Here is a 20,300-nt window from a genome sequence, read left to right on the forward strand (position 1 = left end):
AACCTATGTATCCCTTCATATAATTCTCTTCATTACGGAGGGAGCAAGGAGCTATTAGTCATAAATATTGATCCTCATTTATTATCAAGTTCATTTTATGTTTAATATTCAAACTAGGTGTTGCTAAGAGACAATAAAAAGTTTTAACACATATTGATACTGAGCAAATCCTATAGTGCCTTAAAAAATTAGCAGTACTTCATGACAAATAATGCCCTAGCAGTGAAAAGCAACTTATATATTAAATGAGTTCAGTTGGTGGCATAATTGGAGTAAATATTTGGAAAGGCATAATGAAAATGATTTATCTGAATGTCAAGGTACCACACTAATTGAAATATGCAACTAGCAATGAATAACCTTTTTCCATGAGTAGTAACAAAAGCACTAACTTAGGCCAAGAAATTGGATGACTCGTGTTTGCAACAGACATGGAAAAAAAAATTGAAGAAAACATGAGGGATTGTTGATACTATGTGTGGTCAGTGGTGTAGAGTTCAAAATTGTAGTCGAAGAACTTACAAACCTCGCAATATGCTAGACTCCACTGACAGCAAGATTTGTTAACGTTCACAGGCTTGAGACCCATTCTTCCGTTTTCATGCAAAAGAGTTGACGTATAGATACATCGAGTAGCCTTTTCATATGAAGATTCCAAGGAGACACTCCCACATGATGCTAACTGAAATTACCAGAGCAAGAAATGTGGTTGGCATTCCATTTATATCATTGACTTAATAAGAGTAGCATATCATGCATTCACTAATGAAAGCAAAGGTTAAACAAAGACAAGTCAGCAAGATGCACCATTCATAGTTATAGACAGAGACAAAGCAGCATAATGGATTTCTTCAAAATTTAATAAGCCAAGTTTAAGCTGATTCTAAGTTTCGCTGCTGCAGTATGATTTCTCAATCAAACTATCAATAATATTGACAGAATTTACTTTGGTATCTGGGGCCTGTGAATGGTGTAGATGATTATAGGCTATTATGGTGCAACAGAACATATGGATTTGAAATCCAAAGTCACATGATATATACATATATTTCAGTAACATAACCACAATTAAGAGAAATAGAGTGAGTCCACAGCAAAACCTTGTTGCACAAGGGCGTAGTAAGCATATATAGCCAAATCCATAGTCCTAAAATTAAATTAAAGAAATATTTTACCCAAACAAGTGGCAGCTGAGTTGATTGGTTAAAAAATTAAAGAAATGATACCAATGCTGGGAAAGTAAAAAAGAAATATCTTGCTAATTTGAATTAAAAGATAAAGAAAAGAAAGGAGAGCCCACCGCAGCAATCTTAACAAGCTGGCCATGAGGTGTGAGGCGGAGGTTAGAGTCGGGGAAAGAACGGACAAACAATGGAAGAGCAGCCTTATAGTTGCAGTTGAGCATGTTCCAAGCAATATTAAACAAAAGTTTAAAGTCAGACATTGTGTCTCCCGTAAAAGCAATTTCAGGTTTCGCACAGTATATGTAATCTTTCCATTTTCATTAGATCATAATAAGTAACTTCTATCCAACCCAAGAATTGTACTTAATGATTGAAGTACTATTTTTTTTTTTATTAGATGGGGCTCAATCAAGCGAGCTAAACAAGAATAAGACGGGGTTTGGTAACCCCAAACAAGTCTTGTACAATAATTGAAAAAATACCCACAGGCGGGCTAGAAAATAAGTGCAATCCCTGGGGGTATGTGTGAGCCATATTTGCCATAAAATCCGCCGCTGAATTTGCTTCCCAATAAATATGGGTGATGACAACCTGCCAATTTCTACTAATAAGCTCCCGAATAGCAACAACTAAAGCATATAATTCGTTAGGCACAACCACTTGTTTTAAGATCAATTACGTAACACAAAGGCTATCCACTTCAGCCAAAAGGCGTTTGATTCCAACCTCCCAAGCTAGACATAAACCTTGATACAGACCCCAAAGTTCTGCCATTAGCACCGAGCTTTCTCCAATATTCATACAGAATCCAGTAATCTAGTGTCCGACTGAGTCTCGAATAATACCACCAGCTCCTGCACCCTCATCTTTTCTACAAGAACCATCCGTATTCAATTTGCACCAAGGCCATAAGGGTGGCATCTACCCAATAAAAATTTCCTTCCTCCGCGGCTGCTGACTCAGGTGAGAATTGTTTAATCTATAGATTTCATTAGCTCTGGCCATAATATCTACATAGACTGTTGAGCTATCCACCAATTTCCCCTCCACGATGAAAAGATTCCTCCAATACCATAATCTCCACACTGCTACGCCAAATATACATTCCCAAGATAATGGATAGGGAATGTTCCATTTGTTTTGTAAATTCGCAATTATCCACTCTCGTAAAGACAACTGAAAGAATGATAATTGATGCCGAGCTGGAACAAGCCTAAGCCAAACTCGCTTGATGCAATGGCAATCTCTCAAGACGTGAATAATATCCTCAAGTGGAGCCCCACACCTATCACAATCCAGAGAAATCGGAATATGTCGCCTAGATAATTCACTCTTTGTTTTTAATTTCGCATGAAGAACCTGCCAAAGGAAGATGCGTGCTGCTTGTGGCCCTTCCAGGACCATGCTTGATTCCATGCATTATCAGTAGCAGTGAGTTCCAGCTGACATAACGACGCATATGCCGAGCGAACCGTAAAGTGGCCACTTGGCTCATAACTCCAGAATATTTTATCAACACCAAGGAGAGGATTAGGAGGCATTACCGAAGCTATTTGCATCAGGATAGAGTTGGGCAGCAAATGATCAAAAACTGACCAGTTCCAGCCCCCATGCACGTTTAGAAATTCGCTCACCGTAGCGTTTACCAACTCATTAGGCACTGGATGAACAGCGAGATTGATCAAAGGTCCTTGCTTTGTTGCCCCGCAGTCCAGCCAAAAGCGAGCTCGAGTTCCATCACCAACAGCCCAGTGAGCACCCTGCATGGTGGCCGACCACGTGCGCTTTATGGCTTTCCAGATTCCAGAACCTTGTTTCTCAGGGAGGGACAACGACAAGTGTCCAAGGTCCAACCCATACTTTGAACAGATGACCTTAACCCACAGCTTGTCTGCATTCGAAACTACTTCCCAGCTCAGCTTCATCAATAATGCCTAATTCATCACGTCCAACTTCTTAAACCCCAGGCCACCTTTGGATTTCGGCATGCAGATTTTATTCCAGCCCACCATACTCATCTTATGGTCCTTCGACTTCCCATCCCAAATAAACCGACGACAAGACTTCTCAATCTTCCCCCGCACCGGAGCCAGTAATAGAGTTATCTGCATTGCGTAAATGGGCATTGCTTGGATCACCGAATGAGCCAAAGTGATCTAGCCAGCAAAGGATAAGTGAGCTGCATTCCAGCCCGTGAGCCTTTTATCTACCTTATCAAGAATCGATTGGTAGGTCGCTCTATTTACTCTCGAATGGATGAGCGGCATTCCAAGATAGCATCCGAGGTCATTTGTAGCCGAATACCCCAAGACATTACTGAGTAGCTGAGCTTCTCTCGAAGCTATATTCTTAGAGAAATAAATTTTAGTTTTCGACTTGTTGACTTTCGCTTCAGAGCTCCGGCAGTAGTTGTCTAAAACTGCATCTATAGTATACGCCTGATCAACTGACGCCTCTGCAAAAAGGAGCAAATCATCTGCAAAAAATAAATGCGTTAGAGGAGTACCATGCTTGGCCAATCGAATAGGCTTCCAGCTGCCATCCCTCACGGCTTGAGTTATTCCATGACTCAACCGTTCAATGCATAAGACAAAAATGTAAGGAGACAGCGGGTCCCCCTGCCGGATTCCTCTCCCCGGGACAAATTCAGCCGTAGCCTCACCATTCCATAAAATACTCATCCGAGCCGAAGTAACACATTCCATGACTAGTCAAGATAACTGAATCGGGATACCAGTTTGTTAGAGAGTTTCAAAAATAAATGACCAATTAATTCGATCGTACGCTTTTTCTAGATCTACCTTGATAGCCATAAACCCTTTTTTCCCCGTTTTCTTTCGCATGGAGTGAACCACTTCCTGAGCCACAACAATATTATCAATAATATGGCGGTCGGGCATAAAGCTAGTCTGGTGGGGGCCTATGAGATCAGGCAACAAGGCTTGCAAACGGTTAGCAATAATTTTAGTCACTGTTTTATAAGCAATTGTGCACAAACTGATAGGCCTAAACATGCTTAGGCTAGTAGGGTGCTCCACTTTAGGAATCAAAACCAACAGGGTAGTATTGATTTCTTGGGGGATCTTACCCGAACTAAAAATGTCACCCATAAACTTGCAGAAGTACTATTTCATTACATATATGTCTTAAATTTTTGGCGTAATTTAACCACATCCCACCTTTATTGATACAATTGACATTTGCAATACAAATATAAAATTATTAAAAATTCTTTGAGGGGAGACACGTGAATCGAGTGAATGGCTACCAACGAAGAGGCAATAACGAACTATTTTTGCTTAAATTTACTGCATCTCTGATCTCTCTCTCTTTTGTGAGCTGAAATTAGAGCTCCACTCGTTTTCGTCTCAACTTAAAGTCCACGCACAACAAAAGTTCTGCAAACGACTAGGATTGGGCATTGCACTTCGATGAGAGAACCAAACCGAATTAGAGCCGTTTAGGAGTGTGGTGAGGTAGTTGGGCTGTCAAAGTCCAGCTATTAAGGTGTTTGATAATATTTGTAGTTGGGATTTGACAACTTAACATATTTTTTTTCTCAACTTCTACTCCACAGTTATAACTTTTATTCTATAGCAGTTGTAACTTAAAAGATACAGTACCTCACTCCCAAACACATATTTAATCTTATTAGTTCAGGAAAATTGAAACCAAATAAGAATCGAAATTTAATTCAGTTCAATCTAATTCGGTTTATTTTCGGTTTGATTCGATTATAATTCAGTTCATACGATTTTTTTATTATATTTTAATTAATTTAATTTTTTTTCTCAAGAACCAAACTGATTAAAAAAATTTGAACCAAATATAAATAAATTTCATTTTGATTCGGCCTGAATAGTAACGAATGCCCACCATAATAATCATCAGATTCATCTTTTGATCGTACGGTCAATCTCTATTCGGTCACCCTCGCATGATCGCGCGCGTGTTCTGCCACGGATAGAAGCTAAGTTTGGTTTGTTACACAAATAGCAGCATGCCAATAGCCTAGGCATGCGAAGCATGAGTTTAGCACGAGAATAATTCTGTGTATTGCAGCAGCATTAAACCTCTGATAGACCGCAGGCAGCATTCTTTGTAATTTGTATTACTTGAAAAAAAAAAAAAAGAACATTGGATAAAAAAGATTGGAATAAATTCAATAAAAATGGATAAAGTTATGTACTAATTGCTGCTTAATCGTTATTGCATAAATTTTATAAAAGGGAATAAGTAATTAATTCATTCATGAAGATTTAGAGATTTTATCCACTTATTTATTTTTTAATATTACGTTACATTATATTAGATTGATAATTAGAATTGAAAAATTTATCAGGATAGATTTATTATTATTATTATTATTTTGACAATGCAACTAATGACTAGTCGATTTGACGTTGAGCTTTTATGATGCATTTACTTTTCACATTAAGGAATCTGAATTCATAATTGAAATCATTAATGGTATTTACTTCACAAAATAGAGTCAGAATTTAGAATCGAAACATGAGATCTACCCCAATTTGACATAGGAATAGGAGATTGATTTCCACAGGGGCTTGGGAATCAATCTCTCATTCTCACGATTGATTATTTTGTCCTCCAACAAAATAAAAAATATTTATTTCATCTTCGGTTCAAAAAAATCAAAATTAATATAATCAATTTATTATTTTTATGAAAAATAATCGTTACACCACCTCTACTTTGCCTTATGTTTATCCAACAATTACAAAATTATAACATGTTCTCTACACCACCTTTCTTTTTTAATTTGTATCAATTATCCACTTTTATACTAACACCGTTAAATAATTTAAACGAAATGATACTTTTACCCCTAAATAAATTAAAAGACCATTTTATTTTATAAAAACTTTAAAAAATAAGAATATTATTATTATAAAAACACCCCTAAATTCAATATAAAAAAATCCCAAATAGAGGTGCTCAGTTGATTTTTATTAAATTTAGATTTTGTAAAATTTTAATAATTATTTTTATTAAAATTATAATTTTGTAAAATTTTAATAAAAATAACTGAATTGATTTATTAAAAAATAAATCCCAAAGTTTTAATAATTTAGGGGATTTTTATTAAATCCAAAATTTTGTAATTACTTTTTATAATTATAATTTTTATTTAGATTTTTATTAAAAATAAAAATTATAATTTTGTGATTTATTTTTTATTAAACTTAGGGGTATTTTTATAATAATAAATTTCTTATTTTTTAAAATTTTTATAAAATAAAATAGTCTTTTAATTTATTTAGGGGTAAAATTATCATTTCATTTAAAATATTTAATGGTATTAGTGCAAAGTGCCTAGTTGATACAAATTTAAAAAGAAATGTGGTGTAGAGAACATGTTGAAATTTTGTGGTGGTTAGATGAACATAAGACAAAACAAAAGTGGTGCAATAATAATTTTCCTATTATTATTTTTTGTACTATGGGATATTACTATATAAATGTTAGCAACAATTATTATTAACAATATTTAATAATAATAATAATCACAATAATTAAAACACAAAATAATAATTATGACAATAATTAATTAAGAAATTTTTGGTACTTGAAGATAATTTAACTCATTTCGATTTCAATTGCAAAACAAAATCAAGATAAATGGTAATCCAAATCATTTCAATTTCAATTCTTACGACAACTTATTCCGATTCTCATTTTCCATTCCGATTCCAACTCATTTCAATTCCAACTCATTCCAATTCCAACCAATTCCGATTTCTATTTATTAAACACACCATTAATTTGATGCATCATGCTAGAACTAGAAATGAAAATAACTTATAAAACGCTATCTTATTAAAAAAAAAAATCTGAAAGTAGATATAAAGTATTTTCTTTTTTGTAATGATGATTAATCACTCCATCATGATTTTCACTATCAATCTTGATCTATCGGATCAACGGTCAATGAAGATGGAAATTCATTAGACTCATTTACTTGTGAAAATACATTGCAAATTCCCTTTTGTCCTCGGCAAACAGCACTATACTATTTAAGCCTATTTCCCTCCATTCTTGATTTCTCACCCTCACTGACTATAGTGCCGAAAGAGCCAAACGCAGAGCCAGTCTCTCCGTTTCCTCTTTCTGGCCATTGTTCTTCTCGCATACTCCAACTACTACGAAGCCTCTCGGTACGATTAAACTTATTTTGCTTATTTTCGCTTGATTATTCTCTTCCTTGCTGTTTCCATTTTTGAACTTCTTTGTTGCTTCGATTTTGACTTCTTTCTGCTTGAGCCAAGTCTTAATCGCTGTTTTGCGATTTTGTATTTTGTGGTTTTTGTACTGCATTGTTTCCACTTTTGTGTTCATGTTCGTAGATCGTCTTCTGTACTTTTTTTTTTTAATTCATTTTTGTTCGCGTATACGACCAAATATTCGTCATATTTGTTAATTACATTTTGTATTTTTTTTTCCTTTTAAACTTCTGTTATGAACTCATCTGGTAGCATTTTTTTTTTCCTCGTGTAATCAATTTGTTTTACACAATTTTTTCGCATGGATTTTTGCTTAAGTTTTTTGTGCGTGTGTATGTCTATGTGTGTGTTTTTCTTTTTTATTTTTTTTTTACAATATTTAAATTCACCATAGTCGTGAGTTTAATTTTGAACTAGCACGTGTGGACGAGATTTCTTTCGTTCGATTTTCTGTATTTTTTTCTCAAGAAACTGATTCTGCTTGTTTTAACTTTTTTTTTAGCTCAAGTGTTTTGTGTTTCCTTTTCTTTTGAAAATTTAAGTTCATTTTATTCTCGAGATGTTTAATTTTGAACTCACATGTGTAGATGAGATTCACACTGTTTGGTTTTCGGTACTTTTCATTAACCATTAATTTTTTGCCATGATGTGAATTTTTCCTTTTTTAATTTTAACTATATTGTCTTTCTTATGTTGTCCTTGGCAGTTCATTAACCATTGGCACTTTGTGCTTGCCCCATTTTTCCTTGCTAAATGGAGGTGCCCATGACTGTCCTCGTGGACTCCATCATTCCATCTCTTTTTATACTTTTTTGTTACATATATTTATTATGTATATGCAATATGCTTTTGTATGTTAGTACGTATATATATTCAAATAACACGTGAGGTTGGATGAATTTGTTTGTGTTTATGTATACATATTTTTTTATATATTTAAGCAATTAATCCATAGAGACACATGAAATTTGATCAAAATAGTATGGGTGTCCGCCTGTTGTGCTTACATGTAATGAGTGTACAGCAATTTAATCTATGAACTCAGATTATGTAAATTATGAAATTTCTGTTCTGAACTCATATTACAATTTCAGGATTCCACTACTTGAAACTTCGGTCTCACAATGAGTTTTCCCGAGAGCATGTATTCAAGTATTAGAGCTAGGTGTACTGTAATTATATGTTCATTTTTCTGCCCTTCTTTGTTGGATCTCGGTGTTTATTTTGTTTTTGGTTTCTGGTAAAGGCATGCAATGCCCTGTTATGATACACTTAATCAATCCTTGTGGTTTCTGTTTTTTGTTTTATTTTTCAGAATAATACTTTAACACGACATTCACAAATAAATATGTTGGATACTGTGTTTGTACTGGATTTGTTTTTGTATGAGTTTCAGTTTAGTTACTTTCATATGATTGAGGATATGACTTTTACAATTACTTTCTAGTTGTTTTACCTCGAAGAATCCTGCCTTGTTATTTTGAAGCTTCTTCACATTGGGCTGTTTTCTTTAGTGATCTCATGAGAATTATCTCCATGTTGCCATTATGTAATATTTCTATTGGAATTTATGTGTGTAAAGTCCCTTTAAGTGTTTCCTTAATTCATAATTAGCCCATTTTTTCAACTTATTTCTCTCTCTGTAGTAGAAGATGGCGAAAGCTGAAGCAGGGCAATCCCCACCTTTGCCCCCATCACCTCCCTTAATGCCACCAAATGTGAAGCCAGAACATGTTGACCTTCCCAGACATTCTATCATGAGTAGGCGTGGGGTTGGAAACTGTGGGCGTCGCATAAGTTTGCTCACCAATCACTTTAAAGTTTCTGTTAACACTACAGATGCAGTATTCTACCAGTACACTGTATGTTTAGATTTTGACTCTTTTCTGTTTTTCATTAGTTTAGTTGTATTGCATTATGGATTTGGGTTAACATACCATTTGTAGGTTACTATTTCTGGTGAGGATAAGAGAATTGCCAAAGGCAAGGGGATTGGGAGAAAAGTGGTTGATAAGCTTTACCAAACTTACTCTGCAGAACTAGCTGGTAAAAGGTTTGCATATGATGGAGAGAAGAGTTTATACACTGTGGGTCCTCTGCCTCAGAACAAGTTTGAGTTCACTGTGGTGCTAGAGGAGTCGCGTGCAAAACAGTATGTCTTTTTCCATGCCCTTTTTTGATTCTTAATATGGAGATATCTTGAAAACTTATGTTGCATCCTCCTGGTTTAATAGGCAAAATGGAAGCCCTCGCGGCAGAGACAGCCCCATTGGTCCTGGAAAGAGGTCAAAGCATTCATTTCAATCAAAGACTTTCATGGTAGAGATAAGCTTTGCTACCAAAATACCCTTAAGGTCAATAGCTCTTGCCCTCAAAGGAAATGAGGTGGATAATACTCAGGATGCATTGAGAGTGCTGGATATTGTACTGAGGCAGCAAGCAGCTAATTGGTATTTATGTTCTTATTTATTATTTGTATATGTTCGTTTCTATGTTTTAAGTGTATCGGTTTGTTCTTAATTGCTTTGGTCTTAAATTTATTCATTTGAGCCGTTGGGCGGGCATGTAGGGGGTGTCTTTTGGTTCGGCAGTCATTCTTTCATGATGATTCAAGGAACTTAGTTGATGTTGGAGGAGGTGTATCTGGTATTCGGGGCTTTCACTCCAGCTTTCGTCCCACTCAGGGGGGCTTGTCTCTTAATATGGGTGCAATTCCTTAGAATCTCATTTTAGTTCCTGTAGTTTTTTGTAATTGTACCTTGCTGATGCTGTTGTTAGTTAATATTGCTGCCTTCATTTCATGCAGATGTATCTACTACAATGATCCTCAAACCTGGACCTGTAATTGACTTTCTGATAGCAAATCAGAATGTACGGGAACCTCGCTTTATTGACTGGACAAAGGTAAGAAAGTCCTCAACTGCATTCCTCATCTTCAACATAGTTTCTACCACAAAAAATCAATTTTATGGTGATGTGCAGGCCAAGAAGATGCTAAGAAATTTGAGGGTCAGGCCAAGGCACCGCAATATGGAGTTTAAGATCATTGGTCTGAGTGAAAAGCCTTGCAACCAGCAATTGTATGTGTTTAATATCAAATGGTCCTTTGTCCATGTTCTGATATCCTAGTTCTCCACCATTCCTTTGTTCTTTCTTTAATTTAGTCTTATTTTTTTTATCCCAGTTTTCCTATGAAAGTGAAAAATACTGAAGGTACAAATGAAGGGGAGACTTTGGAGATTACTGTTTATGATTATTTTACACAACACTGTCGCATAGAGCTCACATATTCTGCATACCTGCCATGCCTTGATGTCGGCAAGCCAAAACGGCCCAATTATCTACCACTTGAGGTATTGTAATGTCTTGTGCTTGATACACAATTTCATTTTTAGTTGCTTTTTTTTTTTTAATTTTATTCACCTTCTAAGATTTCTGATATTTCCCCCCTCATTTTCCCAGCTTTGTTCACTTGTTTCACTTCAGCGCTATACAAAAGCATTATCCTCTATGCAAAGGGCATCCTTGGTTGAAAAGTCAAGGCAGAAACCTCAGGATAGGATGCAAACTCTCACTGATGTGAGTTTTCCTCAGTGCCTCTTATGTATATTCTTCATATCTTGGATGGTCCAACATCTTTGCTCACTTAATCTGGCAGGCTTTGAGAAGTTACTCATATGATGAGGACCCTGTGCTTGCAGCATGTGGTATATCTATAGGGAAGCAACTGACACAAGTTGATGGTCGTATCCTTGAAATCCCAAAGGTAAATATATCTCCTCCCTCTTTTTGGCTGAGAAATAGAAAAATAAGGATGGTTTCTTTTTTAATCCAGACAATGATTATTGTGCACTGAATGTATTTTCTGTTTAATTCACAGTTAAAGGTTGGTAAAAGTGAGGATTGTATCCCTCGCAATGGGCGCTGGAACTTTAACAACAAGGTATTGTCTTGATATGTAAAGTAGATTATCATCAATTGTTTTTGCCGAATGTATTTGCATACCTTATTTAGCTGTTTCAGGCCTTTTTGTCACCTTTTGCAGAGATTTCTAGAGGCTACCCGTATCGACCGTTGGATTGTTGTGAACTTTTCTGCTCGATGTGATACTAGTCATATATCTCGTGAGCTTATCAACTGTGGAAGGAATAAGGGCATTGTAGGTTATCATGGACTGATTCTGATGCATGGATTTTGTTGTCCTACCAAAAAATTTCTAAATGTATTCACTCAATCACTCATTCTTGCTCTATTTACGCATCTATGAAGCATATTGAACGTCCTTTTACCTTAATTGAAGAGGATCAGCAAACTAGAAGAGGAAATCCTGTTGTCAGAGTAGAAAGGATGTTTGAGTTGATTACAGAGAAGCTTCCGGGCCCTCCTCAATTCATTCTTTGTGTCCTTCCAGAGAGGAAAAATTCTGATATATATGGTATGGCTTAATCCTGTTTTCTAAAGATTTGCATTTTTGGTTGGATTACTGACTTGTGTTTCATAAAATTGTCCAGGACCTTGGAAGAAGAAAAGTCTCAGTGATTTTGGAATTGCCACACAGTGCATTTCTCCTACTAAGATTAATGATCAGTATCTTACAAATGTATTACTTAAGATCAATTCTAAGGTAAATCTAGAAACCAGAATTTCAAAGAATTTTATGTGCTTGCGTTCTTGTTCTGATATGTTATTGCTTTAATTGTCTTCTTTCATAGCTTGGAGGAATAAATTCTTTGTTGGCATTGGAGCAATCCTCTCTCATCCCCCTGATAAAAGATACTCCTACAATGATTTTGGGTATGGATGTCTCTCATGGATCTCCTGGTCGATCAGATATTCCATCAGTTGCAGCAGTAAGGAATCCAGTTTCATATTCCACCCTCTTCATATGCAGTTAAGTAGTGTCATGTTGCTAATGCCCTGCACAATTGTAACTGTCAGGTTGTTGGCTCTCAATCTTGGCCTCTGATTTCAAGGTATAGGGCAGCTGTAAGAACACAATCTTCGAAGGTAGAGATGATAGATGCTTTGTACAAGCCTTTAGCAAATGGGAATGATGATGGTATCATCAGGTATTTTCACAAAAACAATATTATAACTGTGCTTCCAGAAGAAGCGTGTTTACATGCCTATCACTACAGTTAAGTTGCTTAACATTGATTCAGACATTCAAGTATATTTTAATATCCAATTAGTATATAGTTAAATTCTAGTAATGTTATCAAAATATAGAAGTTTAAAAACTTCGTTGACATGTCATTTTAGAGCTTTTTTTAGTTGGTTTCAGATCCGTTAATCTGATATATTTTTTTTGGAGATGTTTTTTTTATAAGTAAGCCTCAATGAGCACTATAGTGTTTAGAAAATTAGTCTATGTTAGCTTGCCATTTTACTTGTATATCACTTTTAACATTTTGGTTGGTTTTAACAGTGAAGGTGTCAAAGATTTATTATAACTTTGTTCTTTTTAGAATGGTCTCGACTATGCTATGCTTATAGGATGCAGTTGTAATCCATATTAGGAATTGCATCATCATTTTGTTATTCCCTCATATCATCATTATTATTTATTTTTGCAATACTTTTGCGCTCTGAACTCCTCGAAAGTATCTAATTTTTGTTGCTTTTTGGAATTGGAAAAATTTGGAGTGATATAATATTATGATAGATCCATGTATTTTTTGTAAGAACATTCTCGAATCTTGTTTTTACCATGTAATCTTATATAAGAGGCTAAAAAGAAATGATTACACTTATGAGCATCTAGTTTTGCAATACCATTTCTCTATTCTGCTTAAGACATGGAACTGCTACTTGTTTTGCAGGGAGCTGCTCTTGGACTTCTACCGAACAAGCAAGCAACGCAAACCCAAACAGATTATTATATTCAGGTATTACTGCATTATGTAGGGAGATTTTTCGTTTATGTTGTTTTATTGATCATGGACAAAAGTTATACCTGGATTTTATTTCTGTACAATAAAGGATTAGAAAATAGTTGATGTAATACACTTTGTATGTTATGAAGCATGTATATTATATACATCAGAATGAGAATAATGGTGCTGGTGTAATAGCTGCCTTTTACTGTGTCTACTGCAAAAAAAATGAATTCGTTGAATATCTGTACTGATATGGATGTATGAATGACAGTCTTGTTTTGATTAGAGCTGTTTCTTTTGTTGTATGTTATGCATTTTAAATCAATCTACAATCTCAAAACTGCGGTATATCATTGAAAGTGCGGTATTTCATTGAAAGTATCCGGGAAGACAAGAGAGTGTATAAAGAGTGATAGAGCAATTTGTTTGTTTCTCTGTTCACATAGTTGCATCAGACATTAACCCTTTGCTATTAGTAATTTTATTTTTACTGCCTCGTTATGTACTATGTTTCTTGTGGTTAACAATGCCTGCTTTTGTTCTTAGGGATGGAGTGAGTGAATCACAATTTAATCAGGTTTTGAACATTGAGCTGGAACAAATCATAAAGGTAACTGCAGCATTTGGGGAAAAAAAATAATAATATAACTGAAATTTGCAAAATATATTGATAATAATCCTTTGTTGTTACAGGCCTACCAGCATCTTGGCGAGGCTGACATTCCCAAGTTCACTGTTATAGTGGCTCAAAAGAACCACCACACCAAGCTATTCCAAGCCAGTGGTCCAGAAAATGTTCCTCCTGGTCTGCTGCTTGCCACGCTGTTATTTTGATTTTATTTAACTACTTACTCGCTACATAGATTTAACACACTTTATTCTCTCTCTACCCTTCTCCGCCTCTCTACAGGGACAGTTGTGGACACAAGGATTGTGCATCCAAGGAATTATGACTTCTACATGTGCGCCCATGCAGGGATGATCGTAAGTATCATTTTTTTCTTTCTTTCTTAATGGTCATTTAACTTCTTATATCTGCTGAATAATTTATGGATATGAATAGTAAGTAGCCTCCTTGTTGACCATGATACTCTGGCATTGTATTGTCTCTTATATAGTTGTAATCTTATGTGGGATTGAATGGTATTGTCCAAATCTCAGTTTCTCTTCACAAATAATTTATTTTAAAAAAATAGTATAAAAAGAAGCTGTTTCAAACAAGTAATTTTCTTAATTAAGCAAGGAGCCAAAATAACTGCTCAACTGCCGTACTATATGGTTGATAATTGCAGTGGCTTATGGCTATTTTTCATTCGAATGGTTGGAAGTTTTTCTTTGATTTGCCATGTGTCAAACGATGAGAATTTTGAGTAATGTTCTTATTACTCTAGTGCATAACCTACTGTTCTCCTCCTGTACTCAAGTCTTTCCATCATTTTCCCCATACAACAGGGAACTTCGAGACCAGCTCACTACCATGTTTTGCTTGATGAGATTGGTTTCTCTCCAGATGACCTGCAAAATCTTATCCACTCTCTGTCATATGTGTAACCTTTCAAGCTCCTTTTTGCTTCTCATCTTTTTATAATGTTTCACTTGTTACTAACATCTTTTTCCACTTATTCCAGCTATCAAAGAAGTACTACTGCAATCTCTATTGGTGAGTTTATTACATGCCACTCTTAGTCTTCCATAAAGAAAACTCGTTTGAATTGTCTCAATTCCTAATCCCCTTATATTTATCTAACTCATGACTAATAATACTCTCTTTGTTCACAGTTGCTCCAATTTGCTATGCTCACCTTGCTGCATCACAAATGGGGCAGTTTATTAAGTTTGAGGATTCATCTGACACCAGCATTACCTCAGCTGGGAGCGTTCCTGTTCCCGAGCTCCCTAGGCTTCATAAGAATGTCGAAAGTTCAATGTTTTTCTGCTGAGATACTGATTGCTTTTCGTAAATATGCAGCTAGTTTTGTTCAGTTTCTATCGCCCTAGAATATGTTGACAGCTAGGAATACTCAAATATGCAGGTGGCAACCTTTAGTTATATATATACATATATAGTTGGTGGAGAAATAGATACAGCAATTAAGTTCCGCTTTGGTGCTGGATGTTTTGGGTTGCATGTTACATTAGTAAGATTTGTCTATTGAAGAGTTTAACCATTTCAGATTTTGATCAGTCCTCAGTAGGAGCTTTGTTCGGAAGATCATCTTTCGGGAGAGGCATTTTGTAATGGTCTAACTTGAGCTTCTCTTGATTATTTTTTTTTTTAATCATTATGCAGCATTGTTTTCTATTGGCTTTACAACTCGTTTTCATGGTATTGTTATCTTATGTGCAATCCAATGTTGCTATTTGCTTGCTTTTGAAATTTAGTGCAGCTCTTTAATCACAAGCTCTAAGTTGCCTCAGCTGTTGAAACTGCAACTTTGCTGGTCCCAAGCAAAGCATGTAGGAACTTGTGTTTTGGGTCGTTTTCATTGCATTTAAAACTGAATTTAATCAAATGTACAAGTATAATAGCATTTATTGACCTGCAACTATCGAAGTTAACTTCTGTCTATTTCCTTTTCCCTCAAAAAGAAACTTTGACCGTTGCAAATGTGGTAGTTTTTTAATTTTCCAATCAAGGAAGCTTGGAAAATGCTTAGATGCGTTAATCTCACTCTAGTTTAATTATGGTTTATGCCAGGATTACGAGTATGAAACTGATATTATATTTATTCCCCCAACCAAATATTTGACTCCTTCACCTATGAATTCCAATAATTGAAGCGAGCTTTAACTTCCTCGACCAACCACCAACCGTCTTCCTTGGCATAAAGGTAAAAATATTGTTTTAAGGGGTGAAATATCCACCCACTTTCAAAAAATAGTGACTAATTCACATTATTTTTAAAAACTTAAATATAGAAGTTTAAAGAATTAATCAATTAAATGCATCTTTTTTTTTGTGACCTAAGGGTTTTTTTTGGGATATATTTTATCACTAAGATTGCTTTAACATAAGTTTTATTTGATTATTTCATCCTTATAAGGTGAAAGTACATATGTATATAAAAAAAAAAAAAGCATAAAAGTACTGCTTGATTAATTATCCAATCTTCTTTTTGATTTGTAATTTTAAAAAACAACATGAATTTTCTTTTGGAAGTGAGGTGTGTTTACTAAAATAGTGGCCTTCGGAATATCCGCGCCCAATGTATCAAATATTATTATGGCTTGGCTTTTGCTTTTGGTTAGGCCTTAGCTTGCGTCTATTATCACATCGACGGAACCCTCCGAAGAATATAATATAACTCTTTAGGGACTAAGAGACAATTTATGCTTCCAAGTATGCTAAAGTCACAGGATTCGCATTCATCTTTAGAGTGAGCAAGAGACTTGCCTTTGCTTTATACAACCCCCTTGAATTTCGGTCTCCATGATCACACTTGACTTGGAGCCTCCTTGTGTTTATACAAAAAAATGAACAAAATTATTTATTTTACAGTAATGAGAGAGCCATTAGTGAAACAAGAAAAAAGCAACTGTCCACTTGTAGGAATAAAGAAAGAGAGTGAAAAAAAATGAATTGACTGACTGAGATTAGGTTTAGTCAATGCATCTGAGCCTGGGGAGTTAGTGATGGCGCGGGTGGCCATGAATCATGATGGCGATTGGCAAGAGAGAGAAAAATCACCTTCGGAAATTTTTAGTCTGGAGGCCCAATTTTGAGTTGGTCAAATTGGTCAGATTTTTCACCAGAAATATGCTGACGTATTTGCTATTGCGTGCATATGCGATGCGCCCCTGTGATGAGTCATGGGTTTGCAGTTTGCTCACTGACCACGGCGGAATTCTTTAAGTCGAACCACGTGCTCGCGAGACTACAATAAGTATGCTGCGTCGACCAATCAGATTCGCGATTTCTTTGTCAGAATATGTTTTGGTCCGATTGTGTGACACGTGCCCCGGGCAGTTGACCAAGAGGTGTTGGCCCTGGTCTTGGTCTTGGTCTTGGTCTTGGTCTTGGCGGTATCAGAATTCCGAGAACCTCCCAAATCTATTTCCATTCGCTGACGCCTTTTGATTTACTATTTTACTTTCTGCTGGGACCCATTTGTTTTCTGACGCGCAAACAGGTTTCTTGGGCCAAAATTCACCTAGTTTGACGATTTTGACCCTTTATGGGTATTTCATGCTCTCATCAAATTAATATTATTAATCAGAAAATAAAATTTTTGGGTCTTAATTTTTAAATGTCCGGAAATTTGGCGTTTAGCGAGAATTAATTTGATTTAGGTGCCGCCAATTAATTACGATAGTTCAATTCCTCTCTCTATTTTAAAGGAAAGAGACATTGAGATTGAAAAATTACAATTTTAAAAATAATTATTTTCTTTCAATTTCGCCACATAACATCACTAAATTTAGGTTGAGATCTATATATACATATGTGACATATCATTATCGGTTCTTTAGAACGACGCCCTTGTGGTCCATGAACCTTTTATTGTTTGAAATTTGAAAATGATAAGAATTTAATGATATTCCAAAAAAATTGTAAATTAATTAAATGCATATGTCAACTCATTAATTATGGGTGTTATCCTTGTTAATTATTTCAACTAATGAAATTTATTGAGTGGTATAAAACAAAAAAAAAAATCTACTGTTCAAATCTTGCTTACATTATAATTATAGAATTTAAAAAAAAAAAAAAAGTCCCAAAAGTAGAGAAAGTCCAAGTCAATAATGATACCGTCACATAAATGCACCACTATTTAATTATATGCCAATTTAATACTAAATTAACTATCTATTTGTAATTTTATTTGTAACTTAGCTAATAATATTAGATTGAATGGATTGTTTAGAGTCTAAATTTATACGTGTTAATACAATTAAGGAATCTATTATTTGTTTCAATATTATTTACAAATAATAATCATTAAGTTGTGGTGAAGATCGGTCTTTTTAGAACTTAAGTCTTAGATTCAAGTTTTATTTAGTGCGTGAGTTAATTAAAAAAAAAAAAATCAGGGAGGACGAGTTTCCAAGACTAGCCAATAGCTTTACGTGGCTCTCTTTGTATCATTTGTTTGTGCAAAAGCGATTGCCTTCAATTCCTGTTAGTTATGAAAGACCACAAAGAGAATTGTACTAGGTCTGGCTTCTTTCTCATCTTTCCACAATATCTTTATTAGAACCCATTCACAATTAAAAGGGGCAATTTCGTCTAACCAAAAAAAAAAAAGGTGCGACTTCTATTTTAAAGTGACTTGATTACGGAAATTTAAGTCGAGGGGTATTTTCGTACTTGAGCAGAAACGACGACGTTATGTGTGGCCTAAGCCGTATGGTGGAGAGTCATGGTCGTGTTAGCTTTTTCTCGGCGAGTGAATGGCCGTCCGAATCTCGACTTCTGTCTCTCGACGTGGGACCCACTGGCGAGCTCAAGACGGACAAGCCCGTCTTCCTTTTCTCTTTCCTCGGTCTGTGGGGGCCACTTTACTTAATGAAACTCTGAAATAAATGGTCCAGATTTCACCACAACCGTTCACGTGCTCAATCTCCTCCACTCGCGCCCTTTTGACGGCGACGATTTTTCGCTTCAAGGGAAAATAAAAAAAACTTTAAAAATAAACAATTAATTTTAACAAAATAAAATAATAAAACCAGTGATATCTCTTGGTCATTGCGCGCCTATTTCTCTGTTTTCTCAACGAAATTACTTTATCGAAGGGGTGAATTGGTCATTTGAAAGGGACATTGCATTTAGCAATGGGTCCCACAAAAAATTCAAATCCAATGGTCCATGCCTCACCGCCGCCTCTCAGGTTCGTGCCCTTTAACGGTGATGATGATGTTTCATATTTTTCTTATATATAAAAAGGATTATACATTTTGTGACATTCACCCTTTGTTAACGTATCTCAAAGACGAAAGTACCCTTGATTTATGGCCATGAGCTGTTTTATTCTGTTCGTGCACTTTGAAAATGACCAGCAAAATAGAAATTTGAAGCATCAGGATTTTAAAACAAAAATACTAGTCATTGTAAAAAAGCTGATATTACTTTAAAAAAAATTACTCTTAATGTTTGTCTTAATTGAAATAAAATTAATTTGATACTGTATAATACGAGTGATGGTATAATATGATAAATAAATTATAAATCAGATTTTTTAAAAAGCAAATTACCATATCTACCCCAAAAAAAAAAGTCAATTACTATGTCACAAGGTAAAACTTACAAAGTTAATCCTTAAGTAGTATTGATTACAATAGAAAAAAATTTTGATTTGTCCTTCTGAATTTGGATTAAATATATATTAAATAATTATTGATATGCTGTGCAACATTTTATAATTCTATGAGTCATGGTTAACGCTTCAATTTTATTCTATATGGTATATATAAATTATTTATTTTTTCTCACAAAAAATAATACTGACATGTAAATGAATTTATTGCATGTGTAAGGACCATTACCAACCCTTCGCATTTATTAATTAACTGTAAATAAGCAAAGAAGAAAAATTATTTTTCATGGTATCAATCATTATTACATTATCTAGCAATGCTAAATTTATTTTTAGCAAGAATCTACTAGATTTACATTAACTGATTTTATCTAATAATTAAATATAATCTCAGCACAGTAATTGAAGACCAGGGCTAATTTAGTAATCTCACTCACAAATAAAGGCGCTTCCTTAAAAAGGTGACGAATTTGGCTGACAATACGGTTAATTAATTAATAAACTACTGGAACAGAGAGGTAGTTGCGGGGGCAAAACAGTCATTGTACTTTAAAGAACTAAAATGTTTTCATTCGTACCAGAGCCTATGAAACTCACTTTAATGGTATATAATTTCAGTTTCACATTGAAGGCAGGAGATCCGAAAGTTTACACACAATATACCTGAGAATCGTGCAAAAGAAAAAATAAAAAGGAATTAAAGAATTTTTAATCAAATTGGAATATATTTTTAGATTTCAC

At 34.9% G+C, this 20,300-nt stretch overlaps 1 protein-coding gene across 3 annotated transcripts; it reads left to right on the forward strand.

The window, feature by feature from the left end:
* Positions 1-7,195: 7,195 nt before the first annotated feature.
* LOC18050528 (protein argonaute 16) lies at positions 7,196-15,607 on the forward strand. Of its 3 annotated transcripts, none has more exons than XM_024191506.1 (23): positions 7,196-7,360; positions 9,073-9,288; positions 9,373-9,578; positions 9,661-9,876; positions 9,996-10,132; positions 10,233-10,330; positions 10,409-10,506; positions 10,611-10,779; positions 10,889-11,005; positions 11,085-11,192; positions 11,307-11,369; positions 11,472-11,648; positions 11,735-11,861; positions 11,938-12,050; positions 12,139-12,276; positions 12,365-12,495; positions 13,249-13,314; positions 13,852-13,915; positions 13,999-14,110; positions 14,216-14,289; positions 14,758-14,852; positions 14,934-14,965; positions 15,085-15,607. In XM_024191506.1, the coding sequence occupies exons 2-23, from the start codon at positions 9,079-9,081 to the stop codon at positions 15,243-15,245; spliced, it is 2,712 nt and encodes a 903-aa protein (XP_024047274.1). In that variant the 5' UTR covers positions 7,196-7,360; positions 9,073-9,078; the 3' UTR covers positions 15,246-15,607. The 3 variants fall into 3 exon arrangements, with proteins under 3 accessions (XP_024047274.1, XP_024047275.1, XP_024047276.1); XM_024191507.1 differs by having other exon boundaries at positions 9,076-9,288; XM_024191508.1 differs by lacking the exon at positions 7,196-7,360 and adding an exon at positions 8,153-8,185 and having other exon boundaries at positions 9,076-9,288; positions 11,472-11,585; positions 11,696-11,861.
* Positions 15,608-20,300: the final 4,693 nt, after the last annotated feature.

This window comes from Citrus clementina, unplaced genomic scaffold (genome assembly GCF_000493195.1).
Source record: "Citrus clementina cultivar Clemenules unplaced genomic scaffold, Citrus_clementina_v1.0 scaffold_2, whole genome shotgun sequence".
NCBI classification, from domain to species: Eukaryota; Viridiplantae; Streptophyta; class Magnoliopsida; order Sapindales; family Rutaceae; genus Citrus; species Citrus x clementina.

What these genes read in the sequence shown, in the direction of transcription:
- LOC18050528 (XM_024191506.1), top strand. Translation starts at nt 9,079, where the DNA reads ATGGCGAAAGCTGAAGCAGGGCAATCCCCACCTTTGCCCCCATCACCT. An exon ending in GGGCTTGTCTCTTAATATGG is followed by an intron (nt 10,133 to 10,232) that starts GTGCAATTCCTT and finishes CATTTCATGCAG; the next exon opens with ATGTATCTACTACAATGATC. An exon ending in AGCTGGAACAAATCATAAAG is followed by an intron (nt 13,916 to 13,998) that starts GTAACTGCAGCA and finishes TTGTTGTTACAG; the next exon opens with GCCTACCAGCATCTTGGCGA.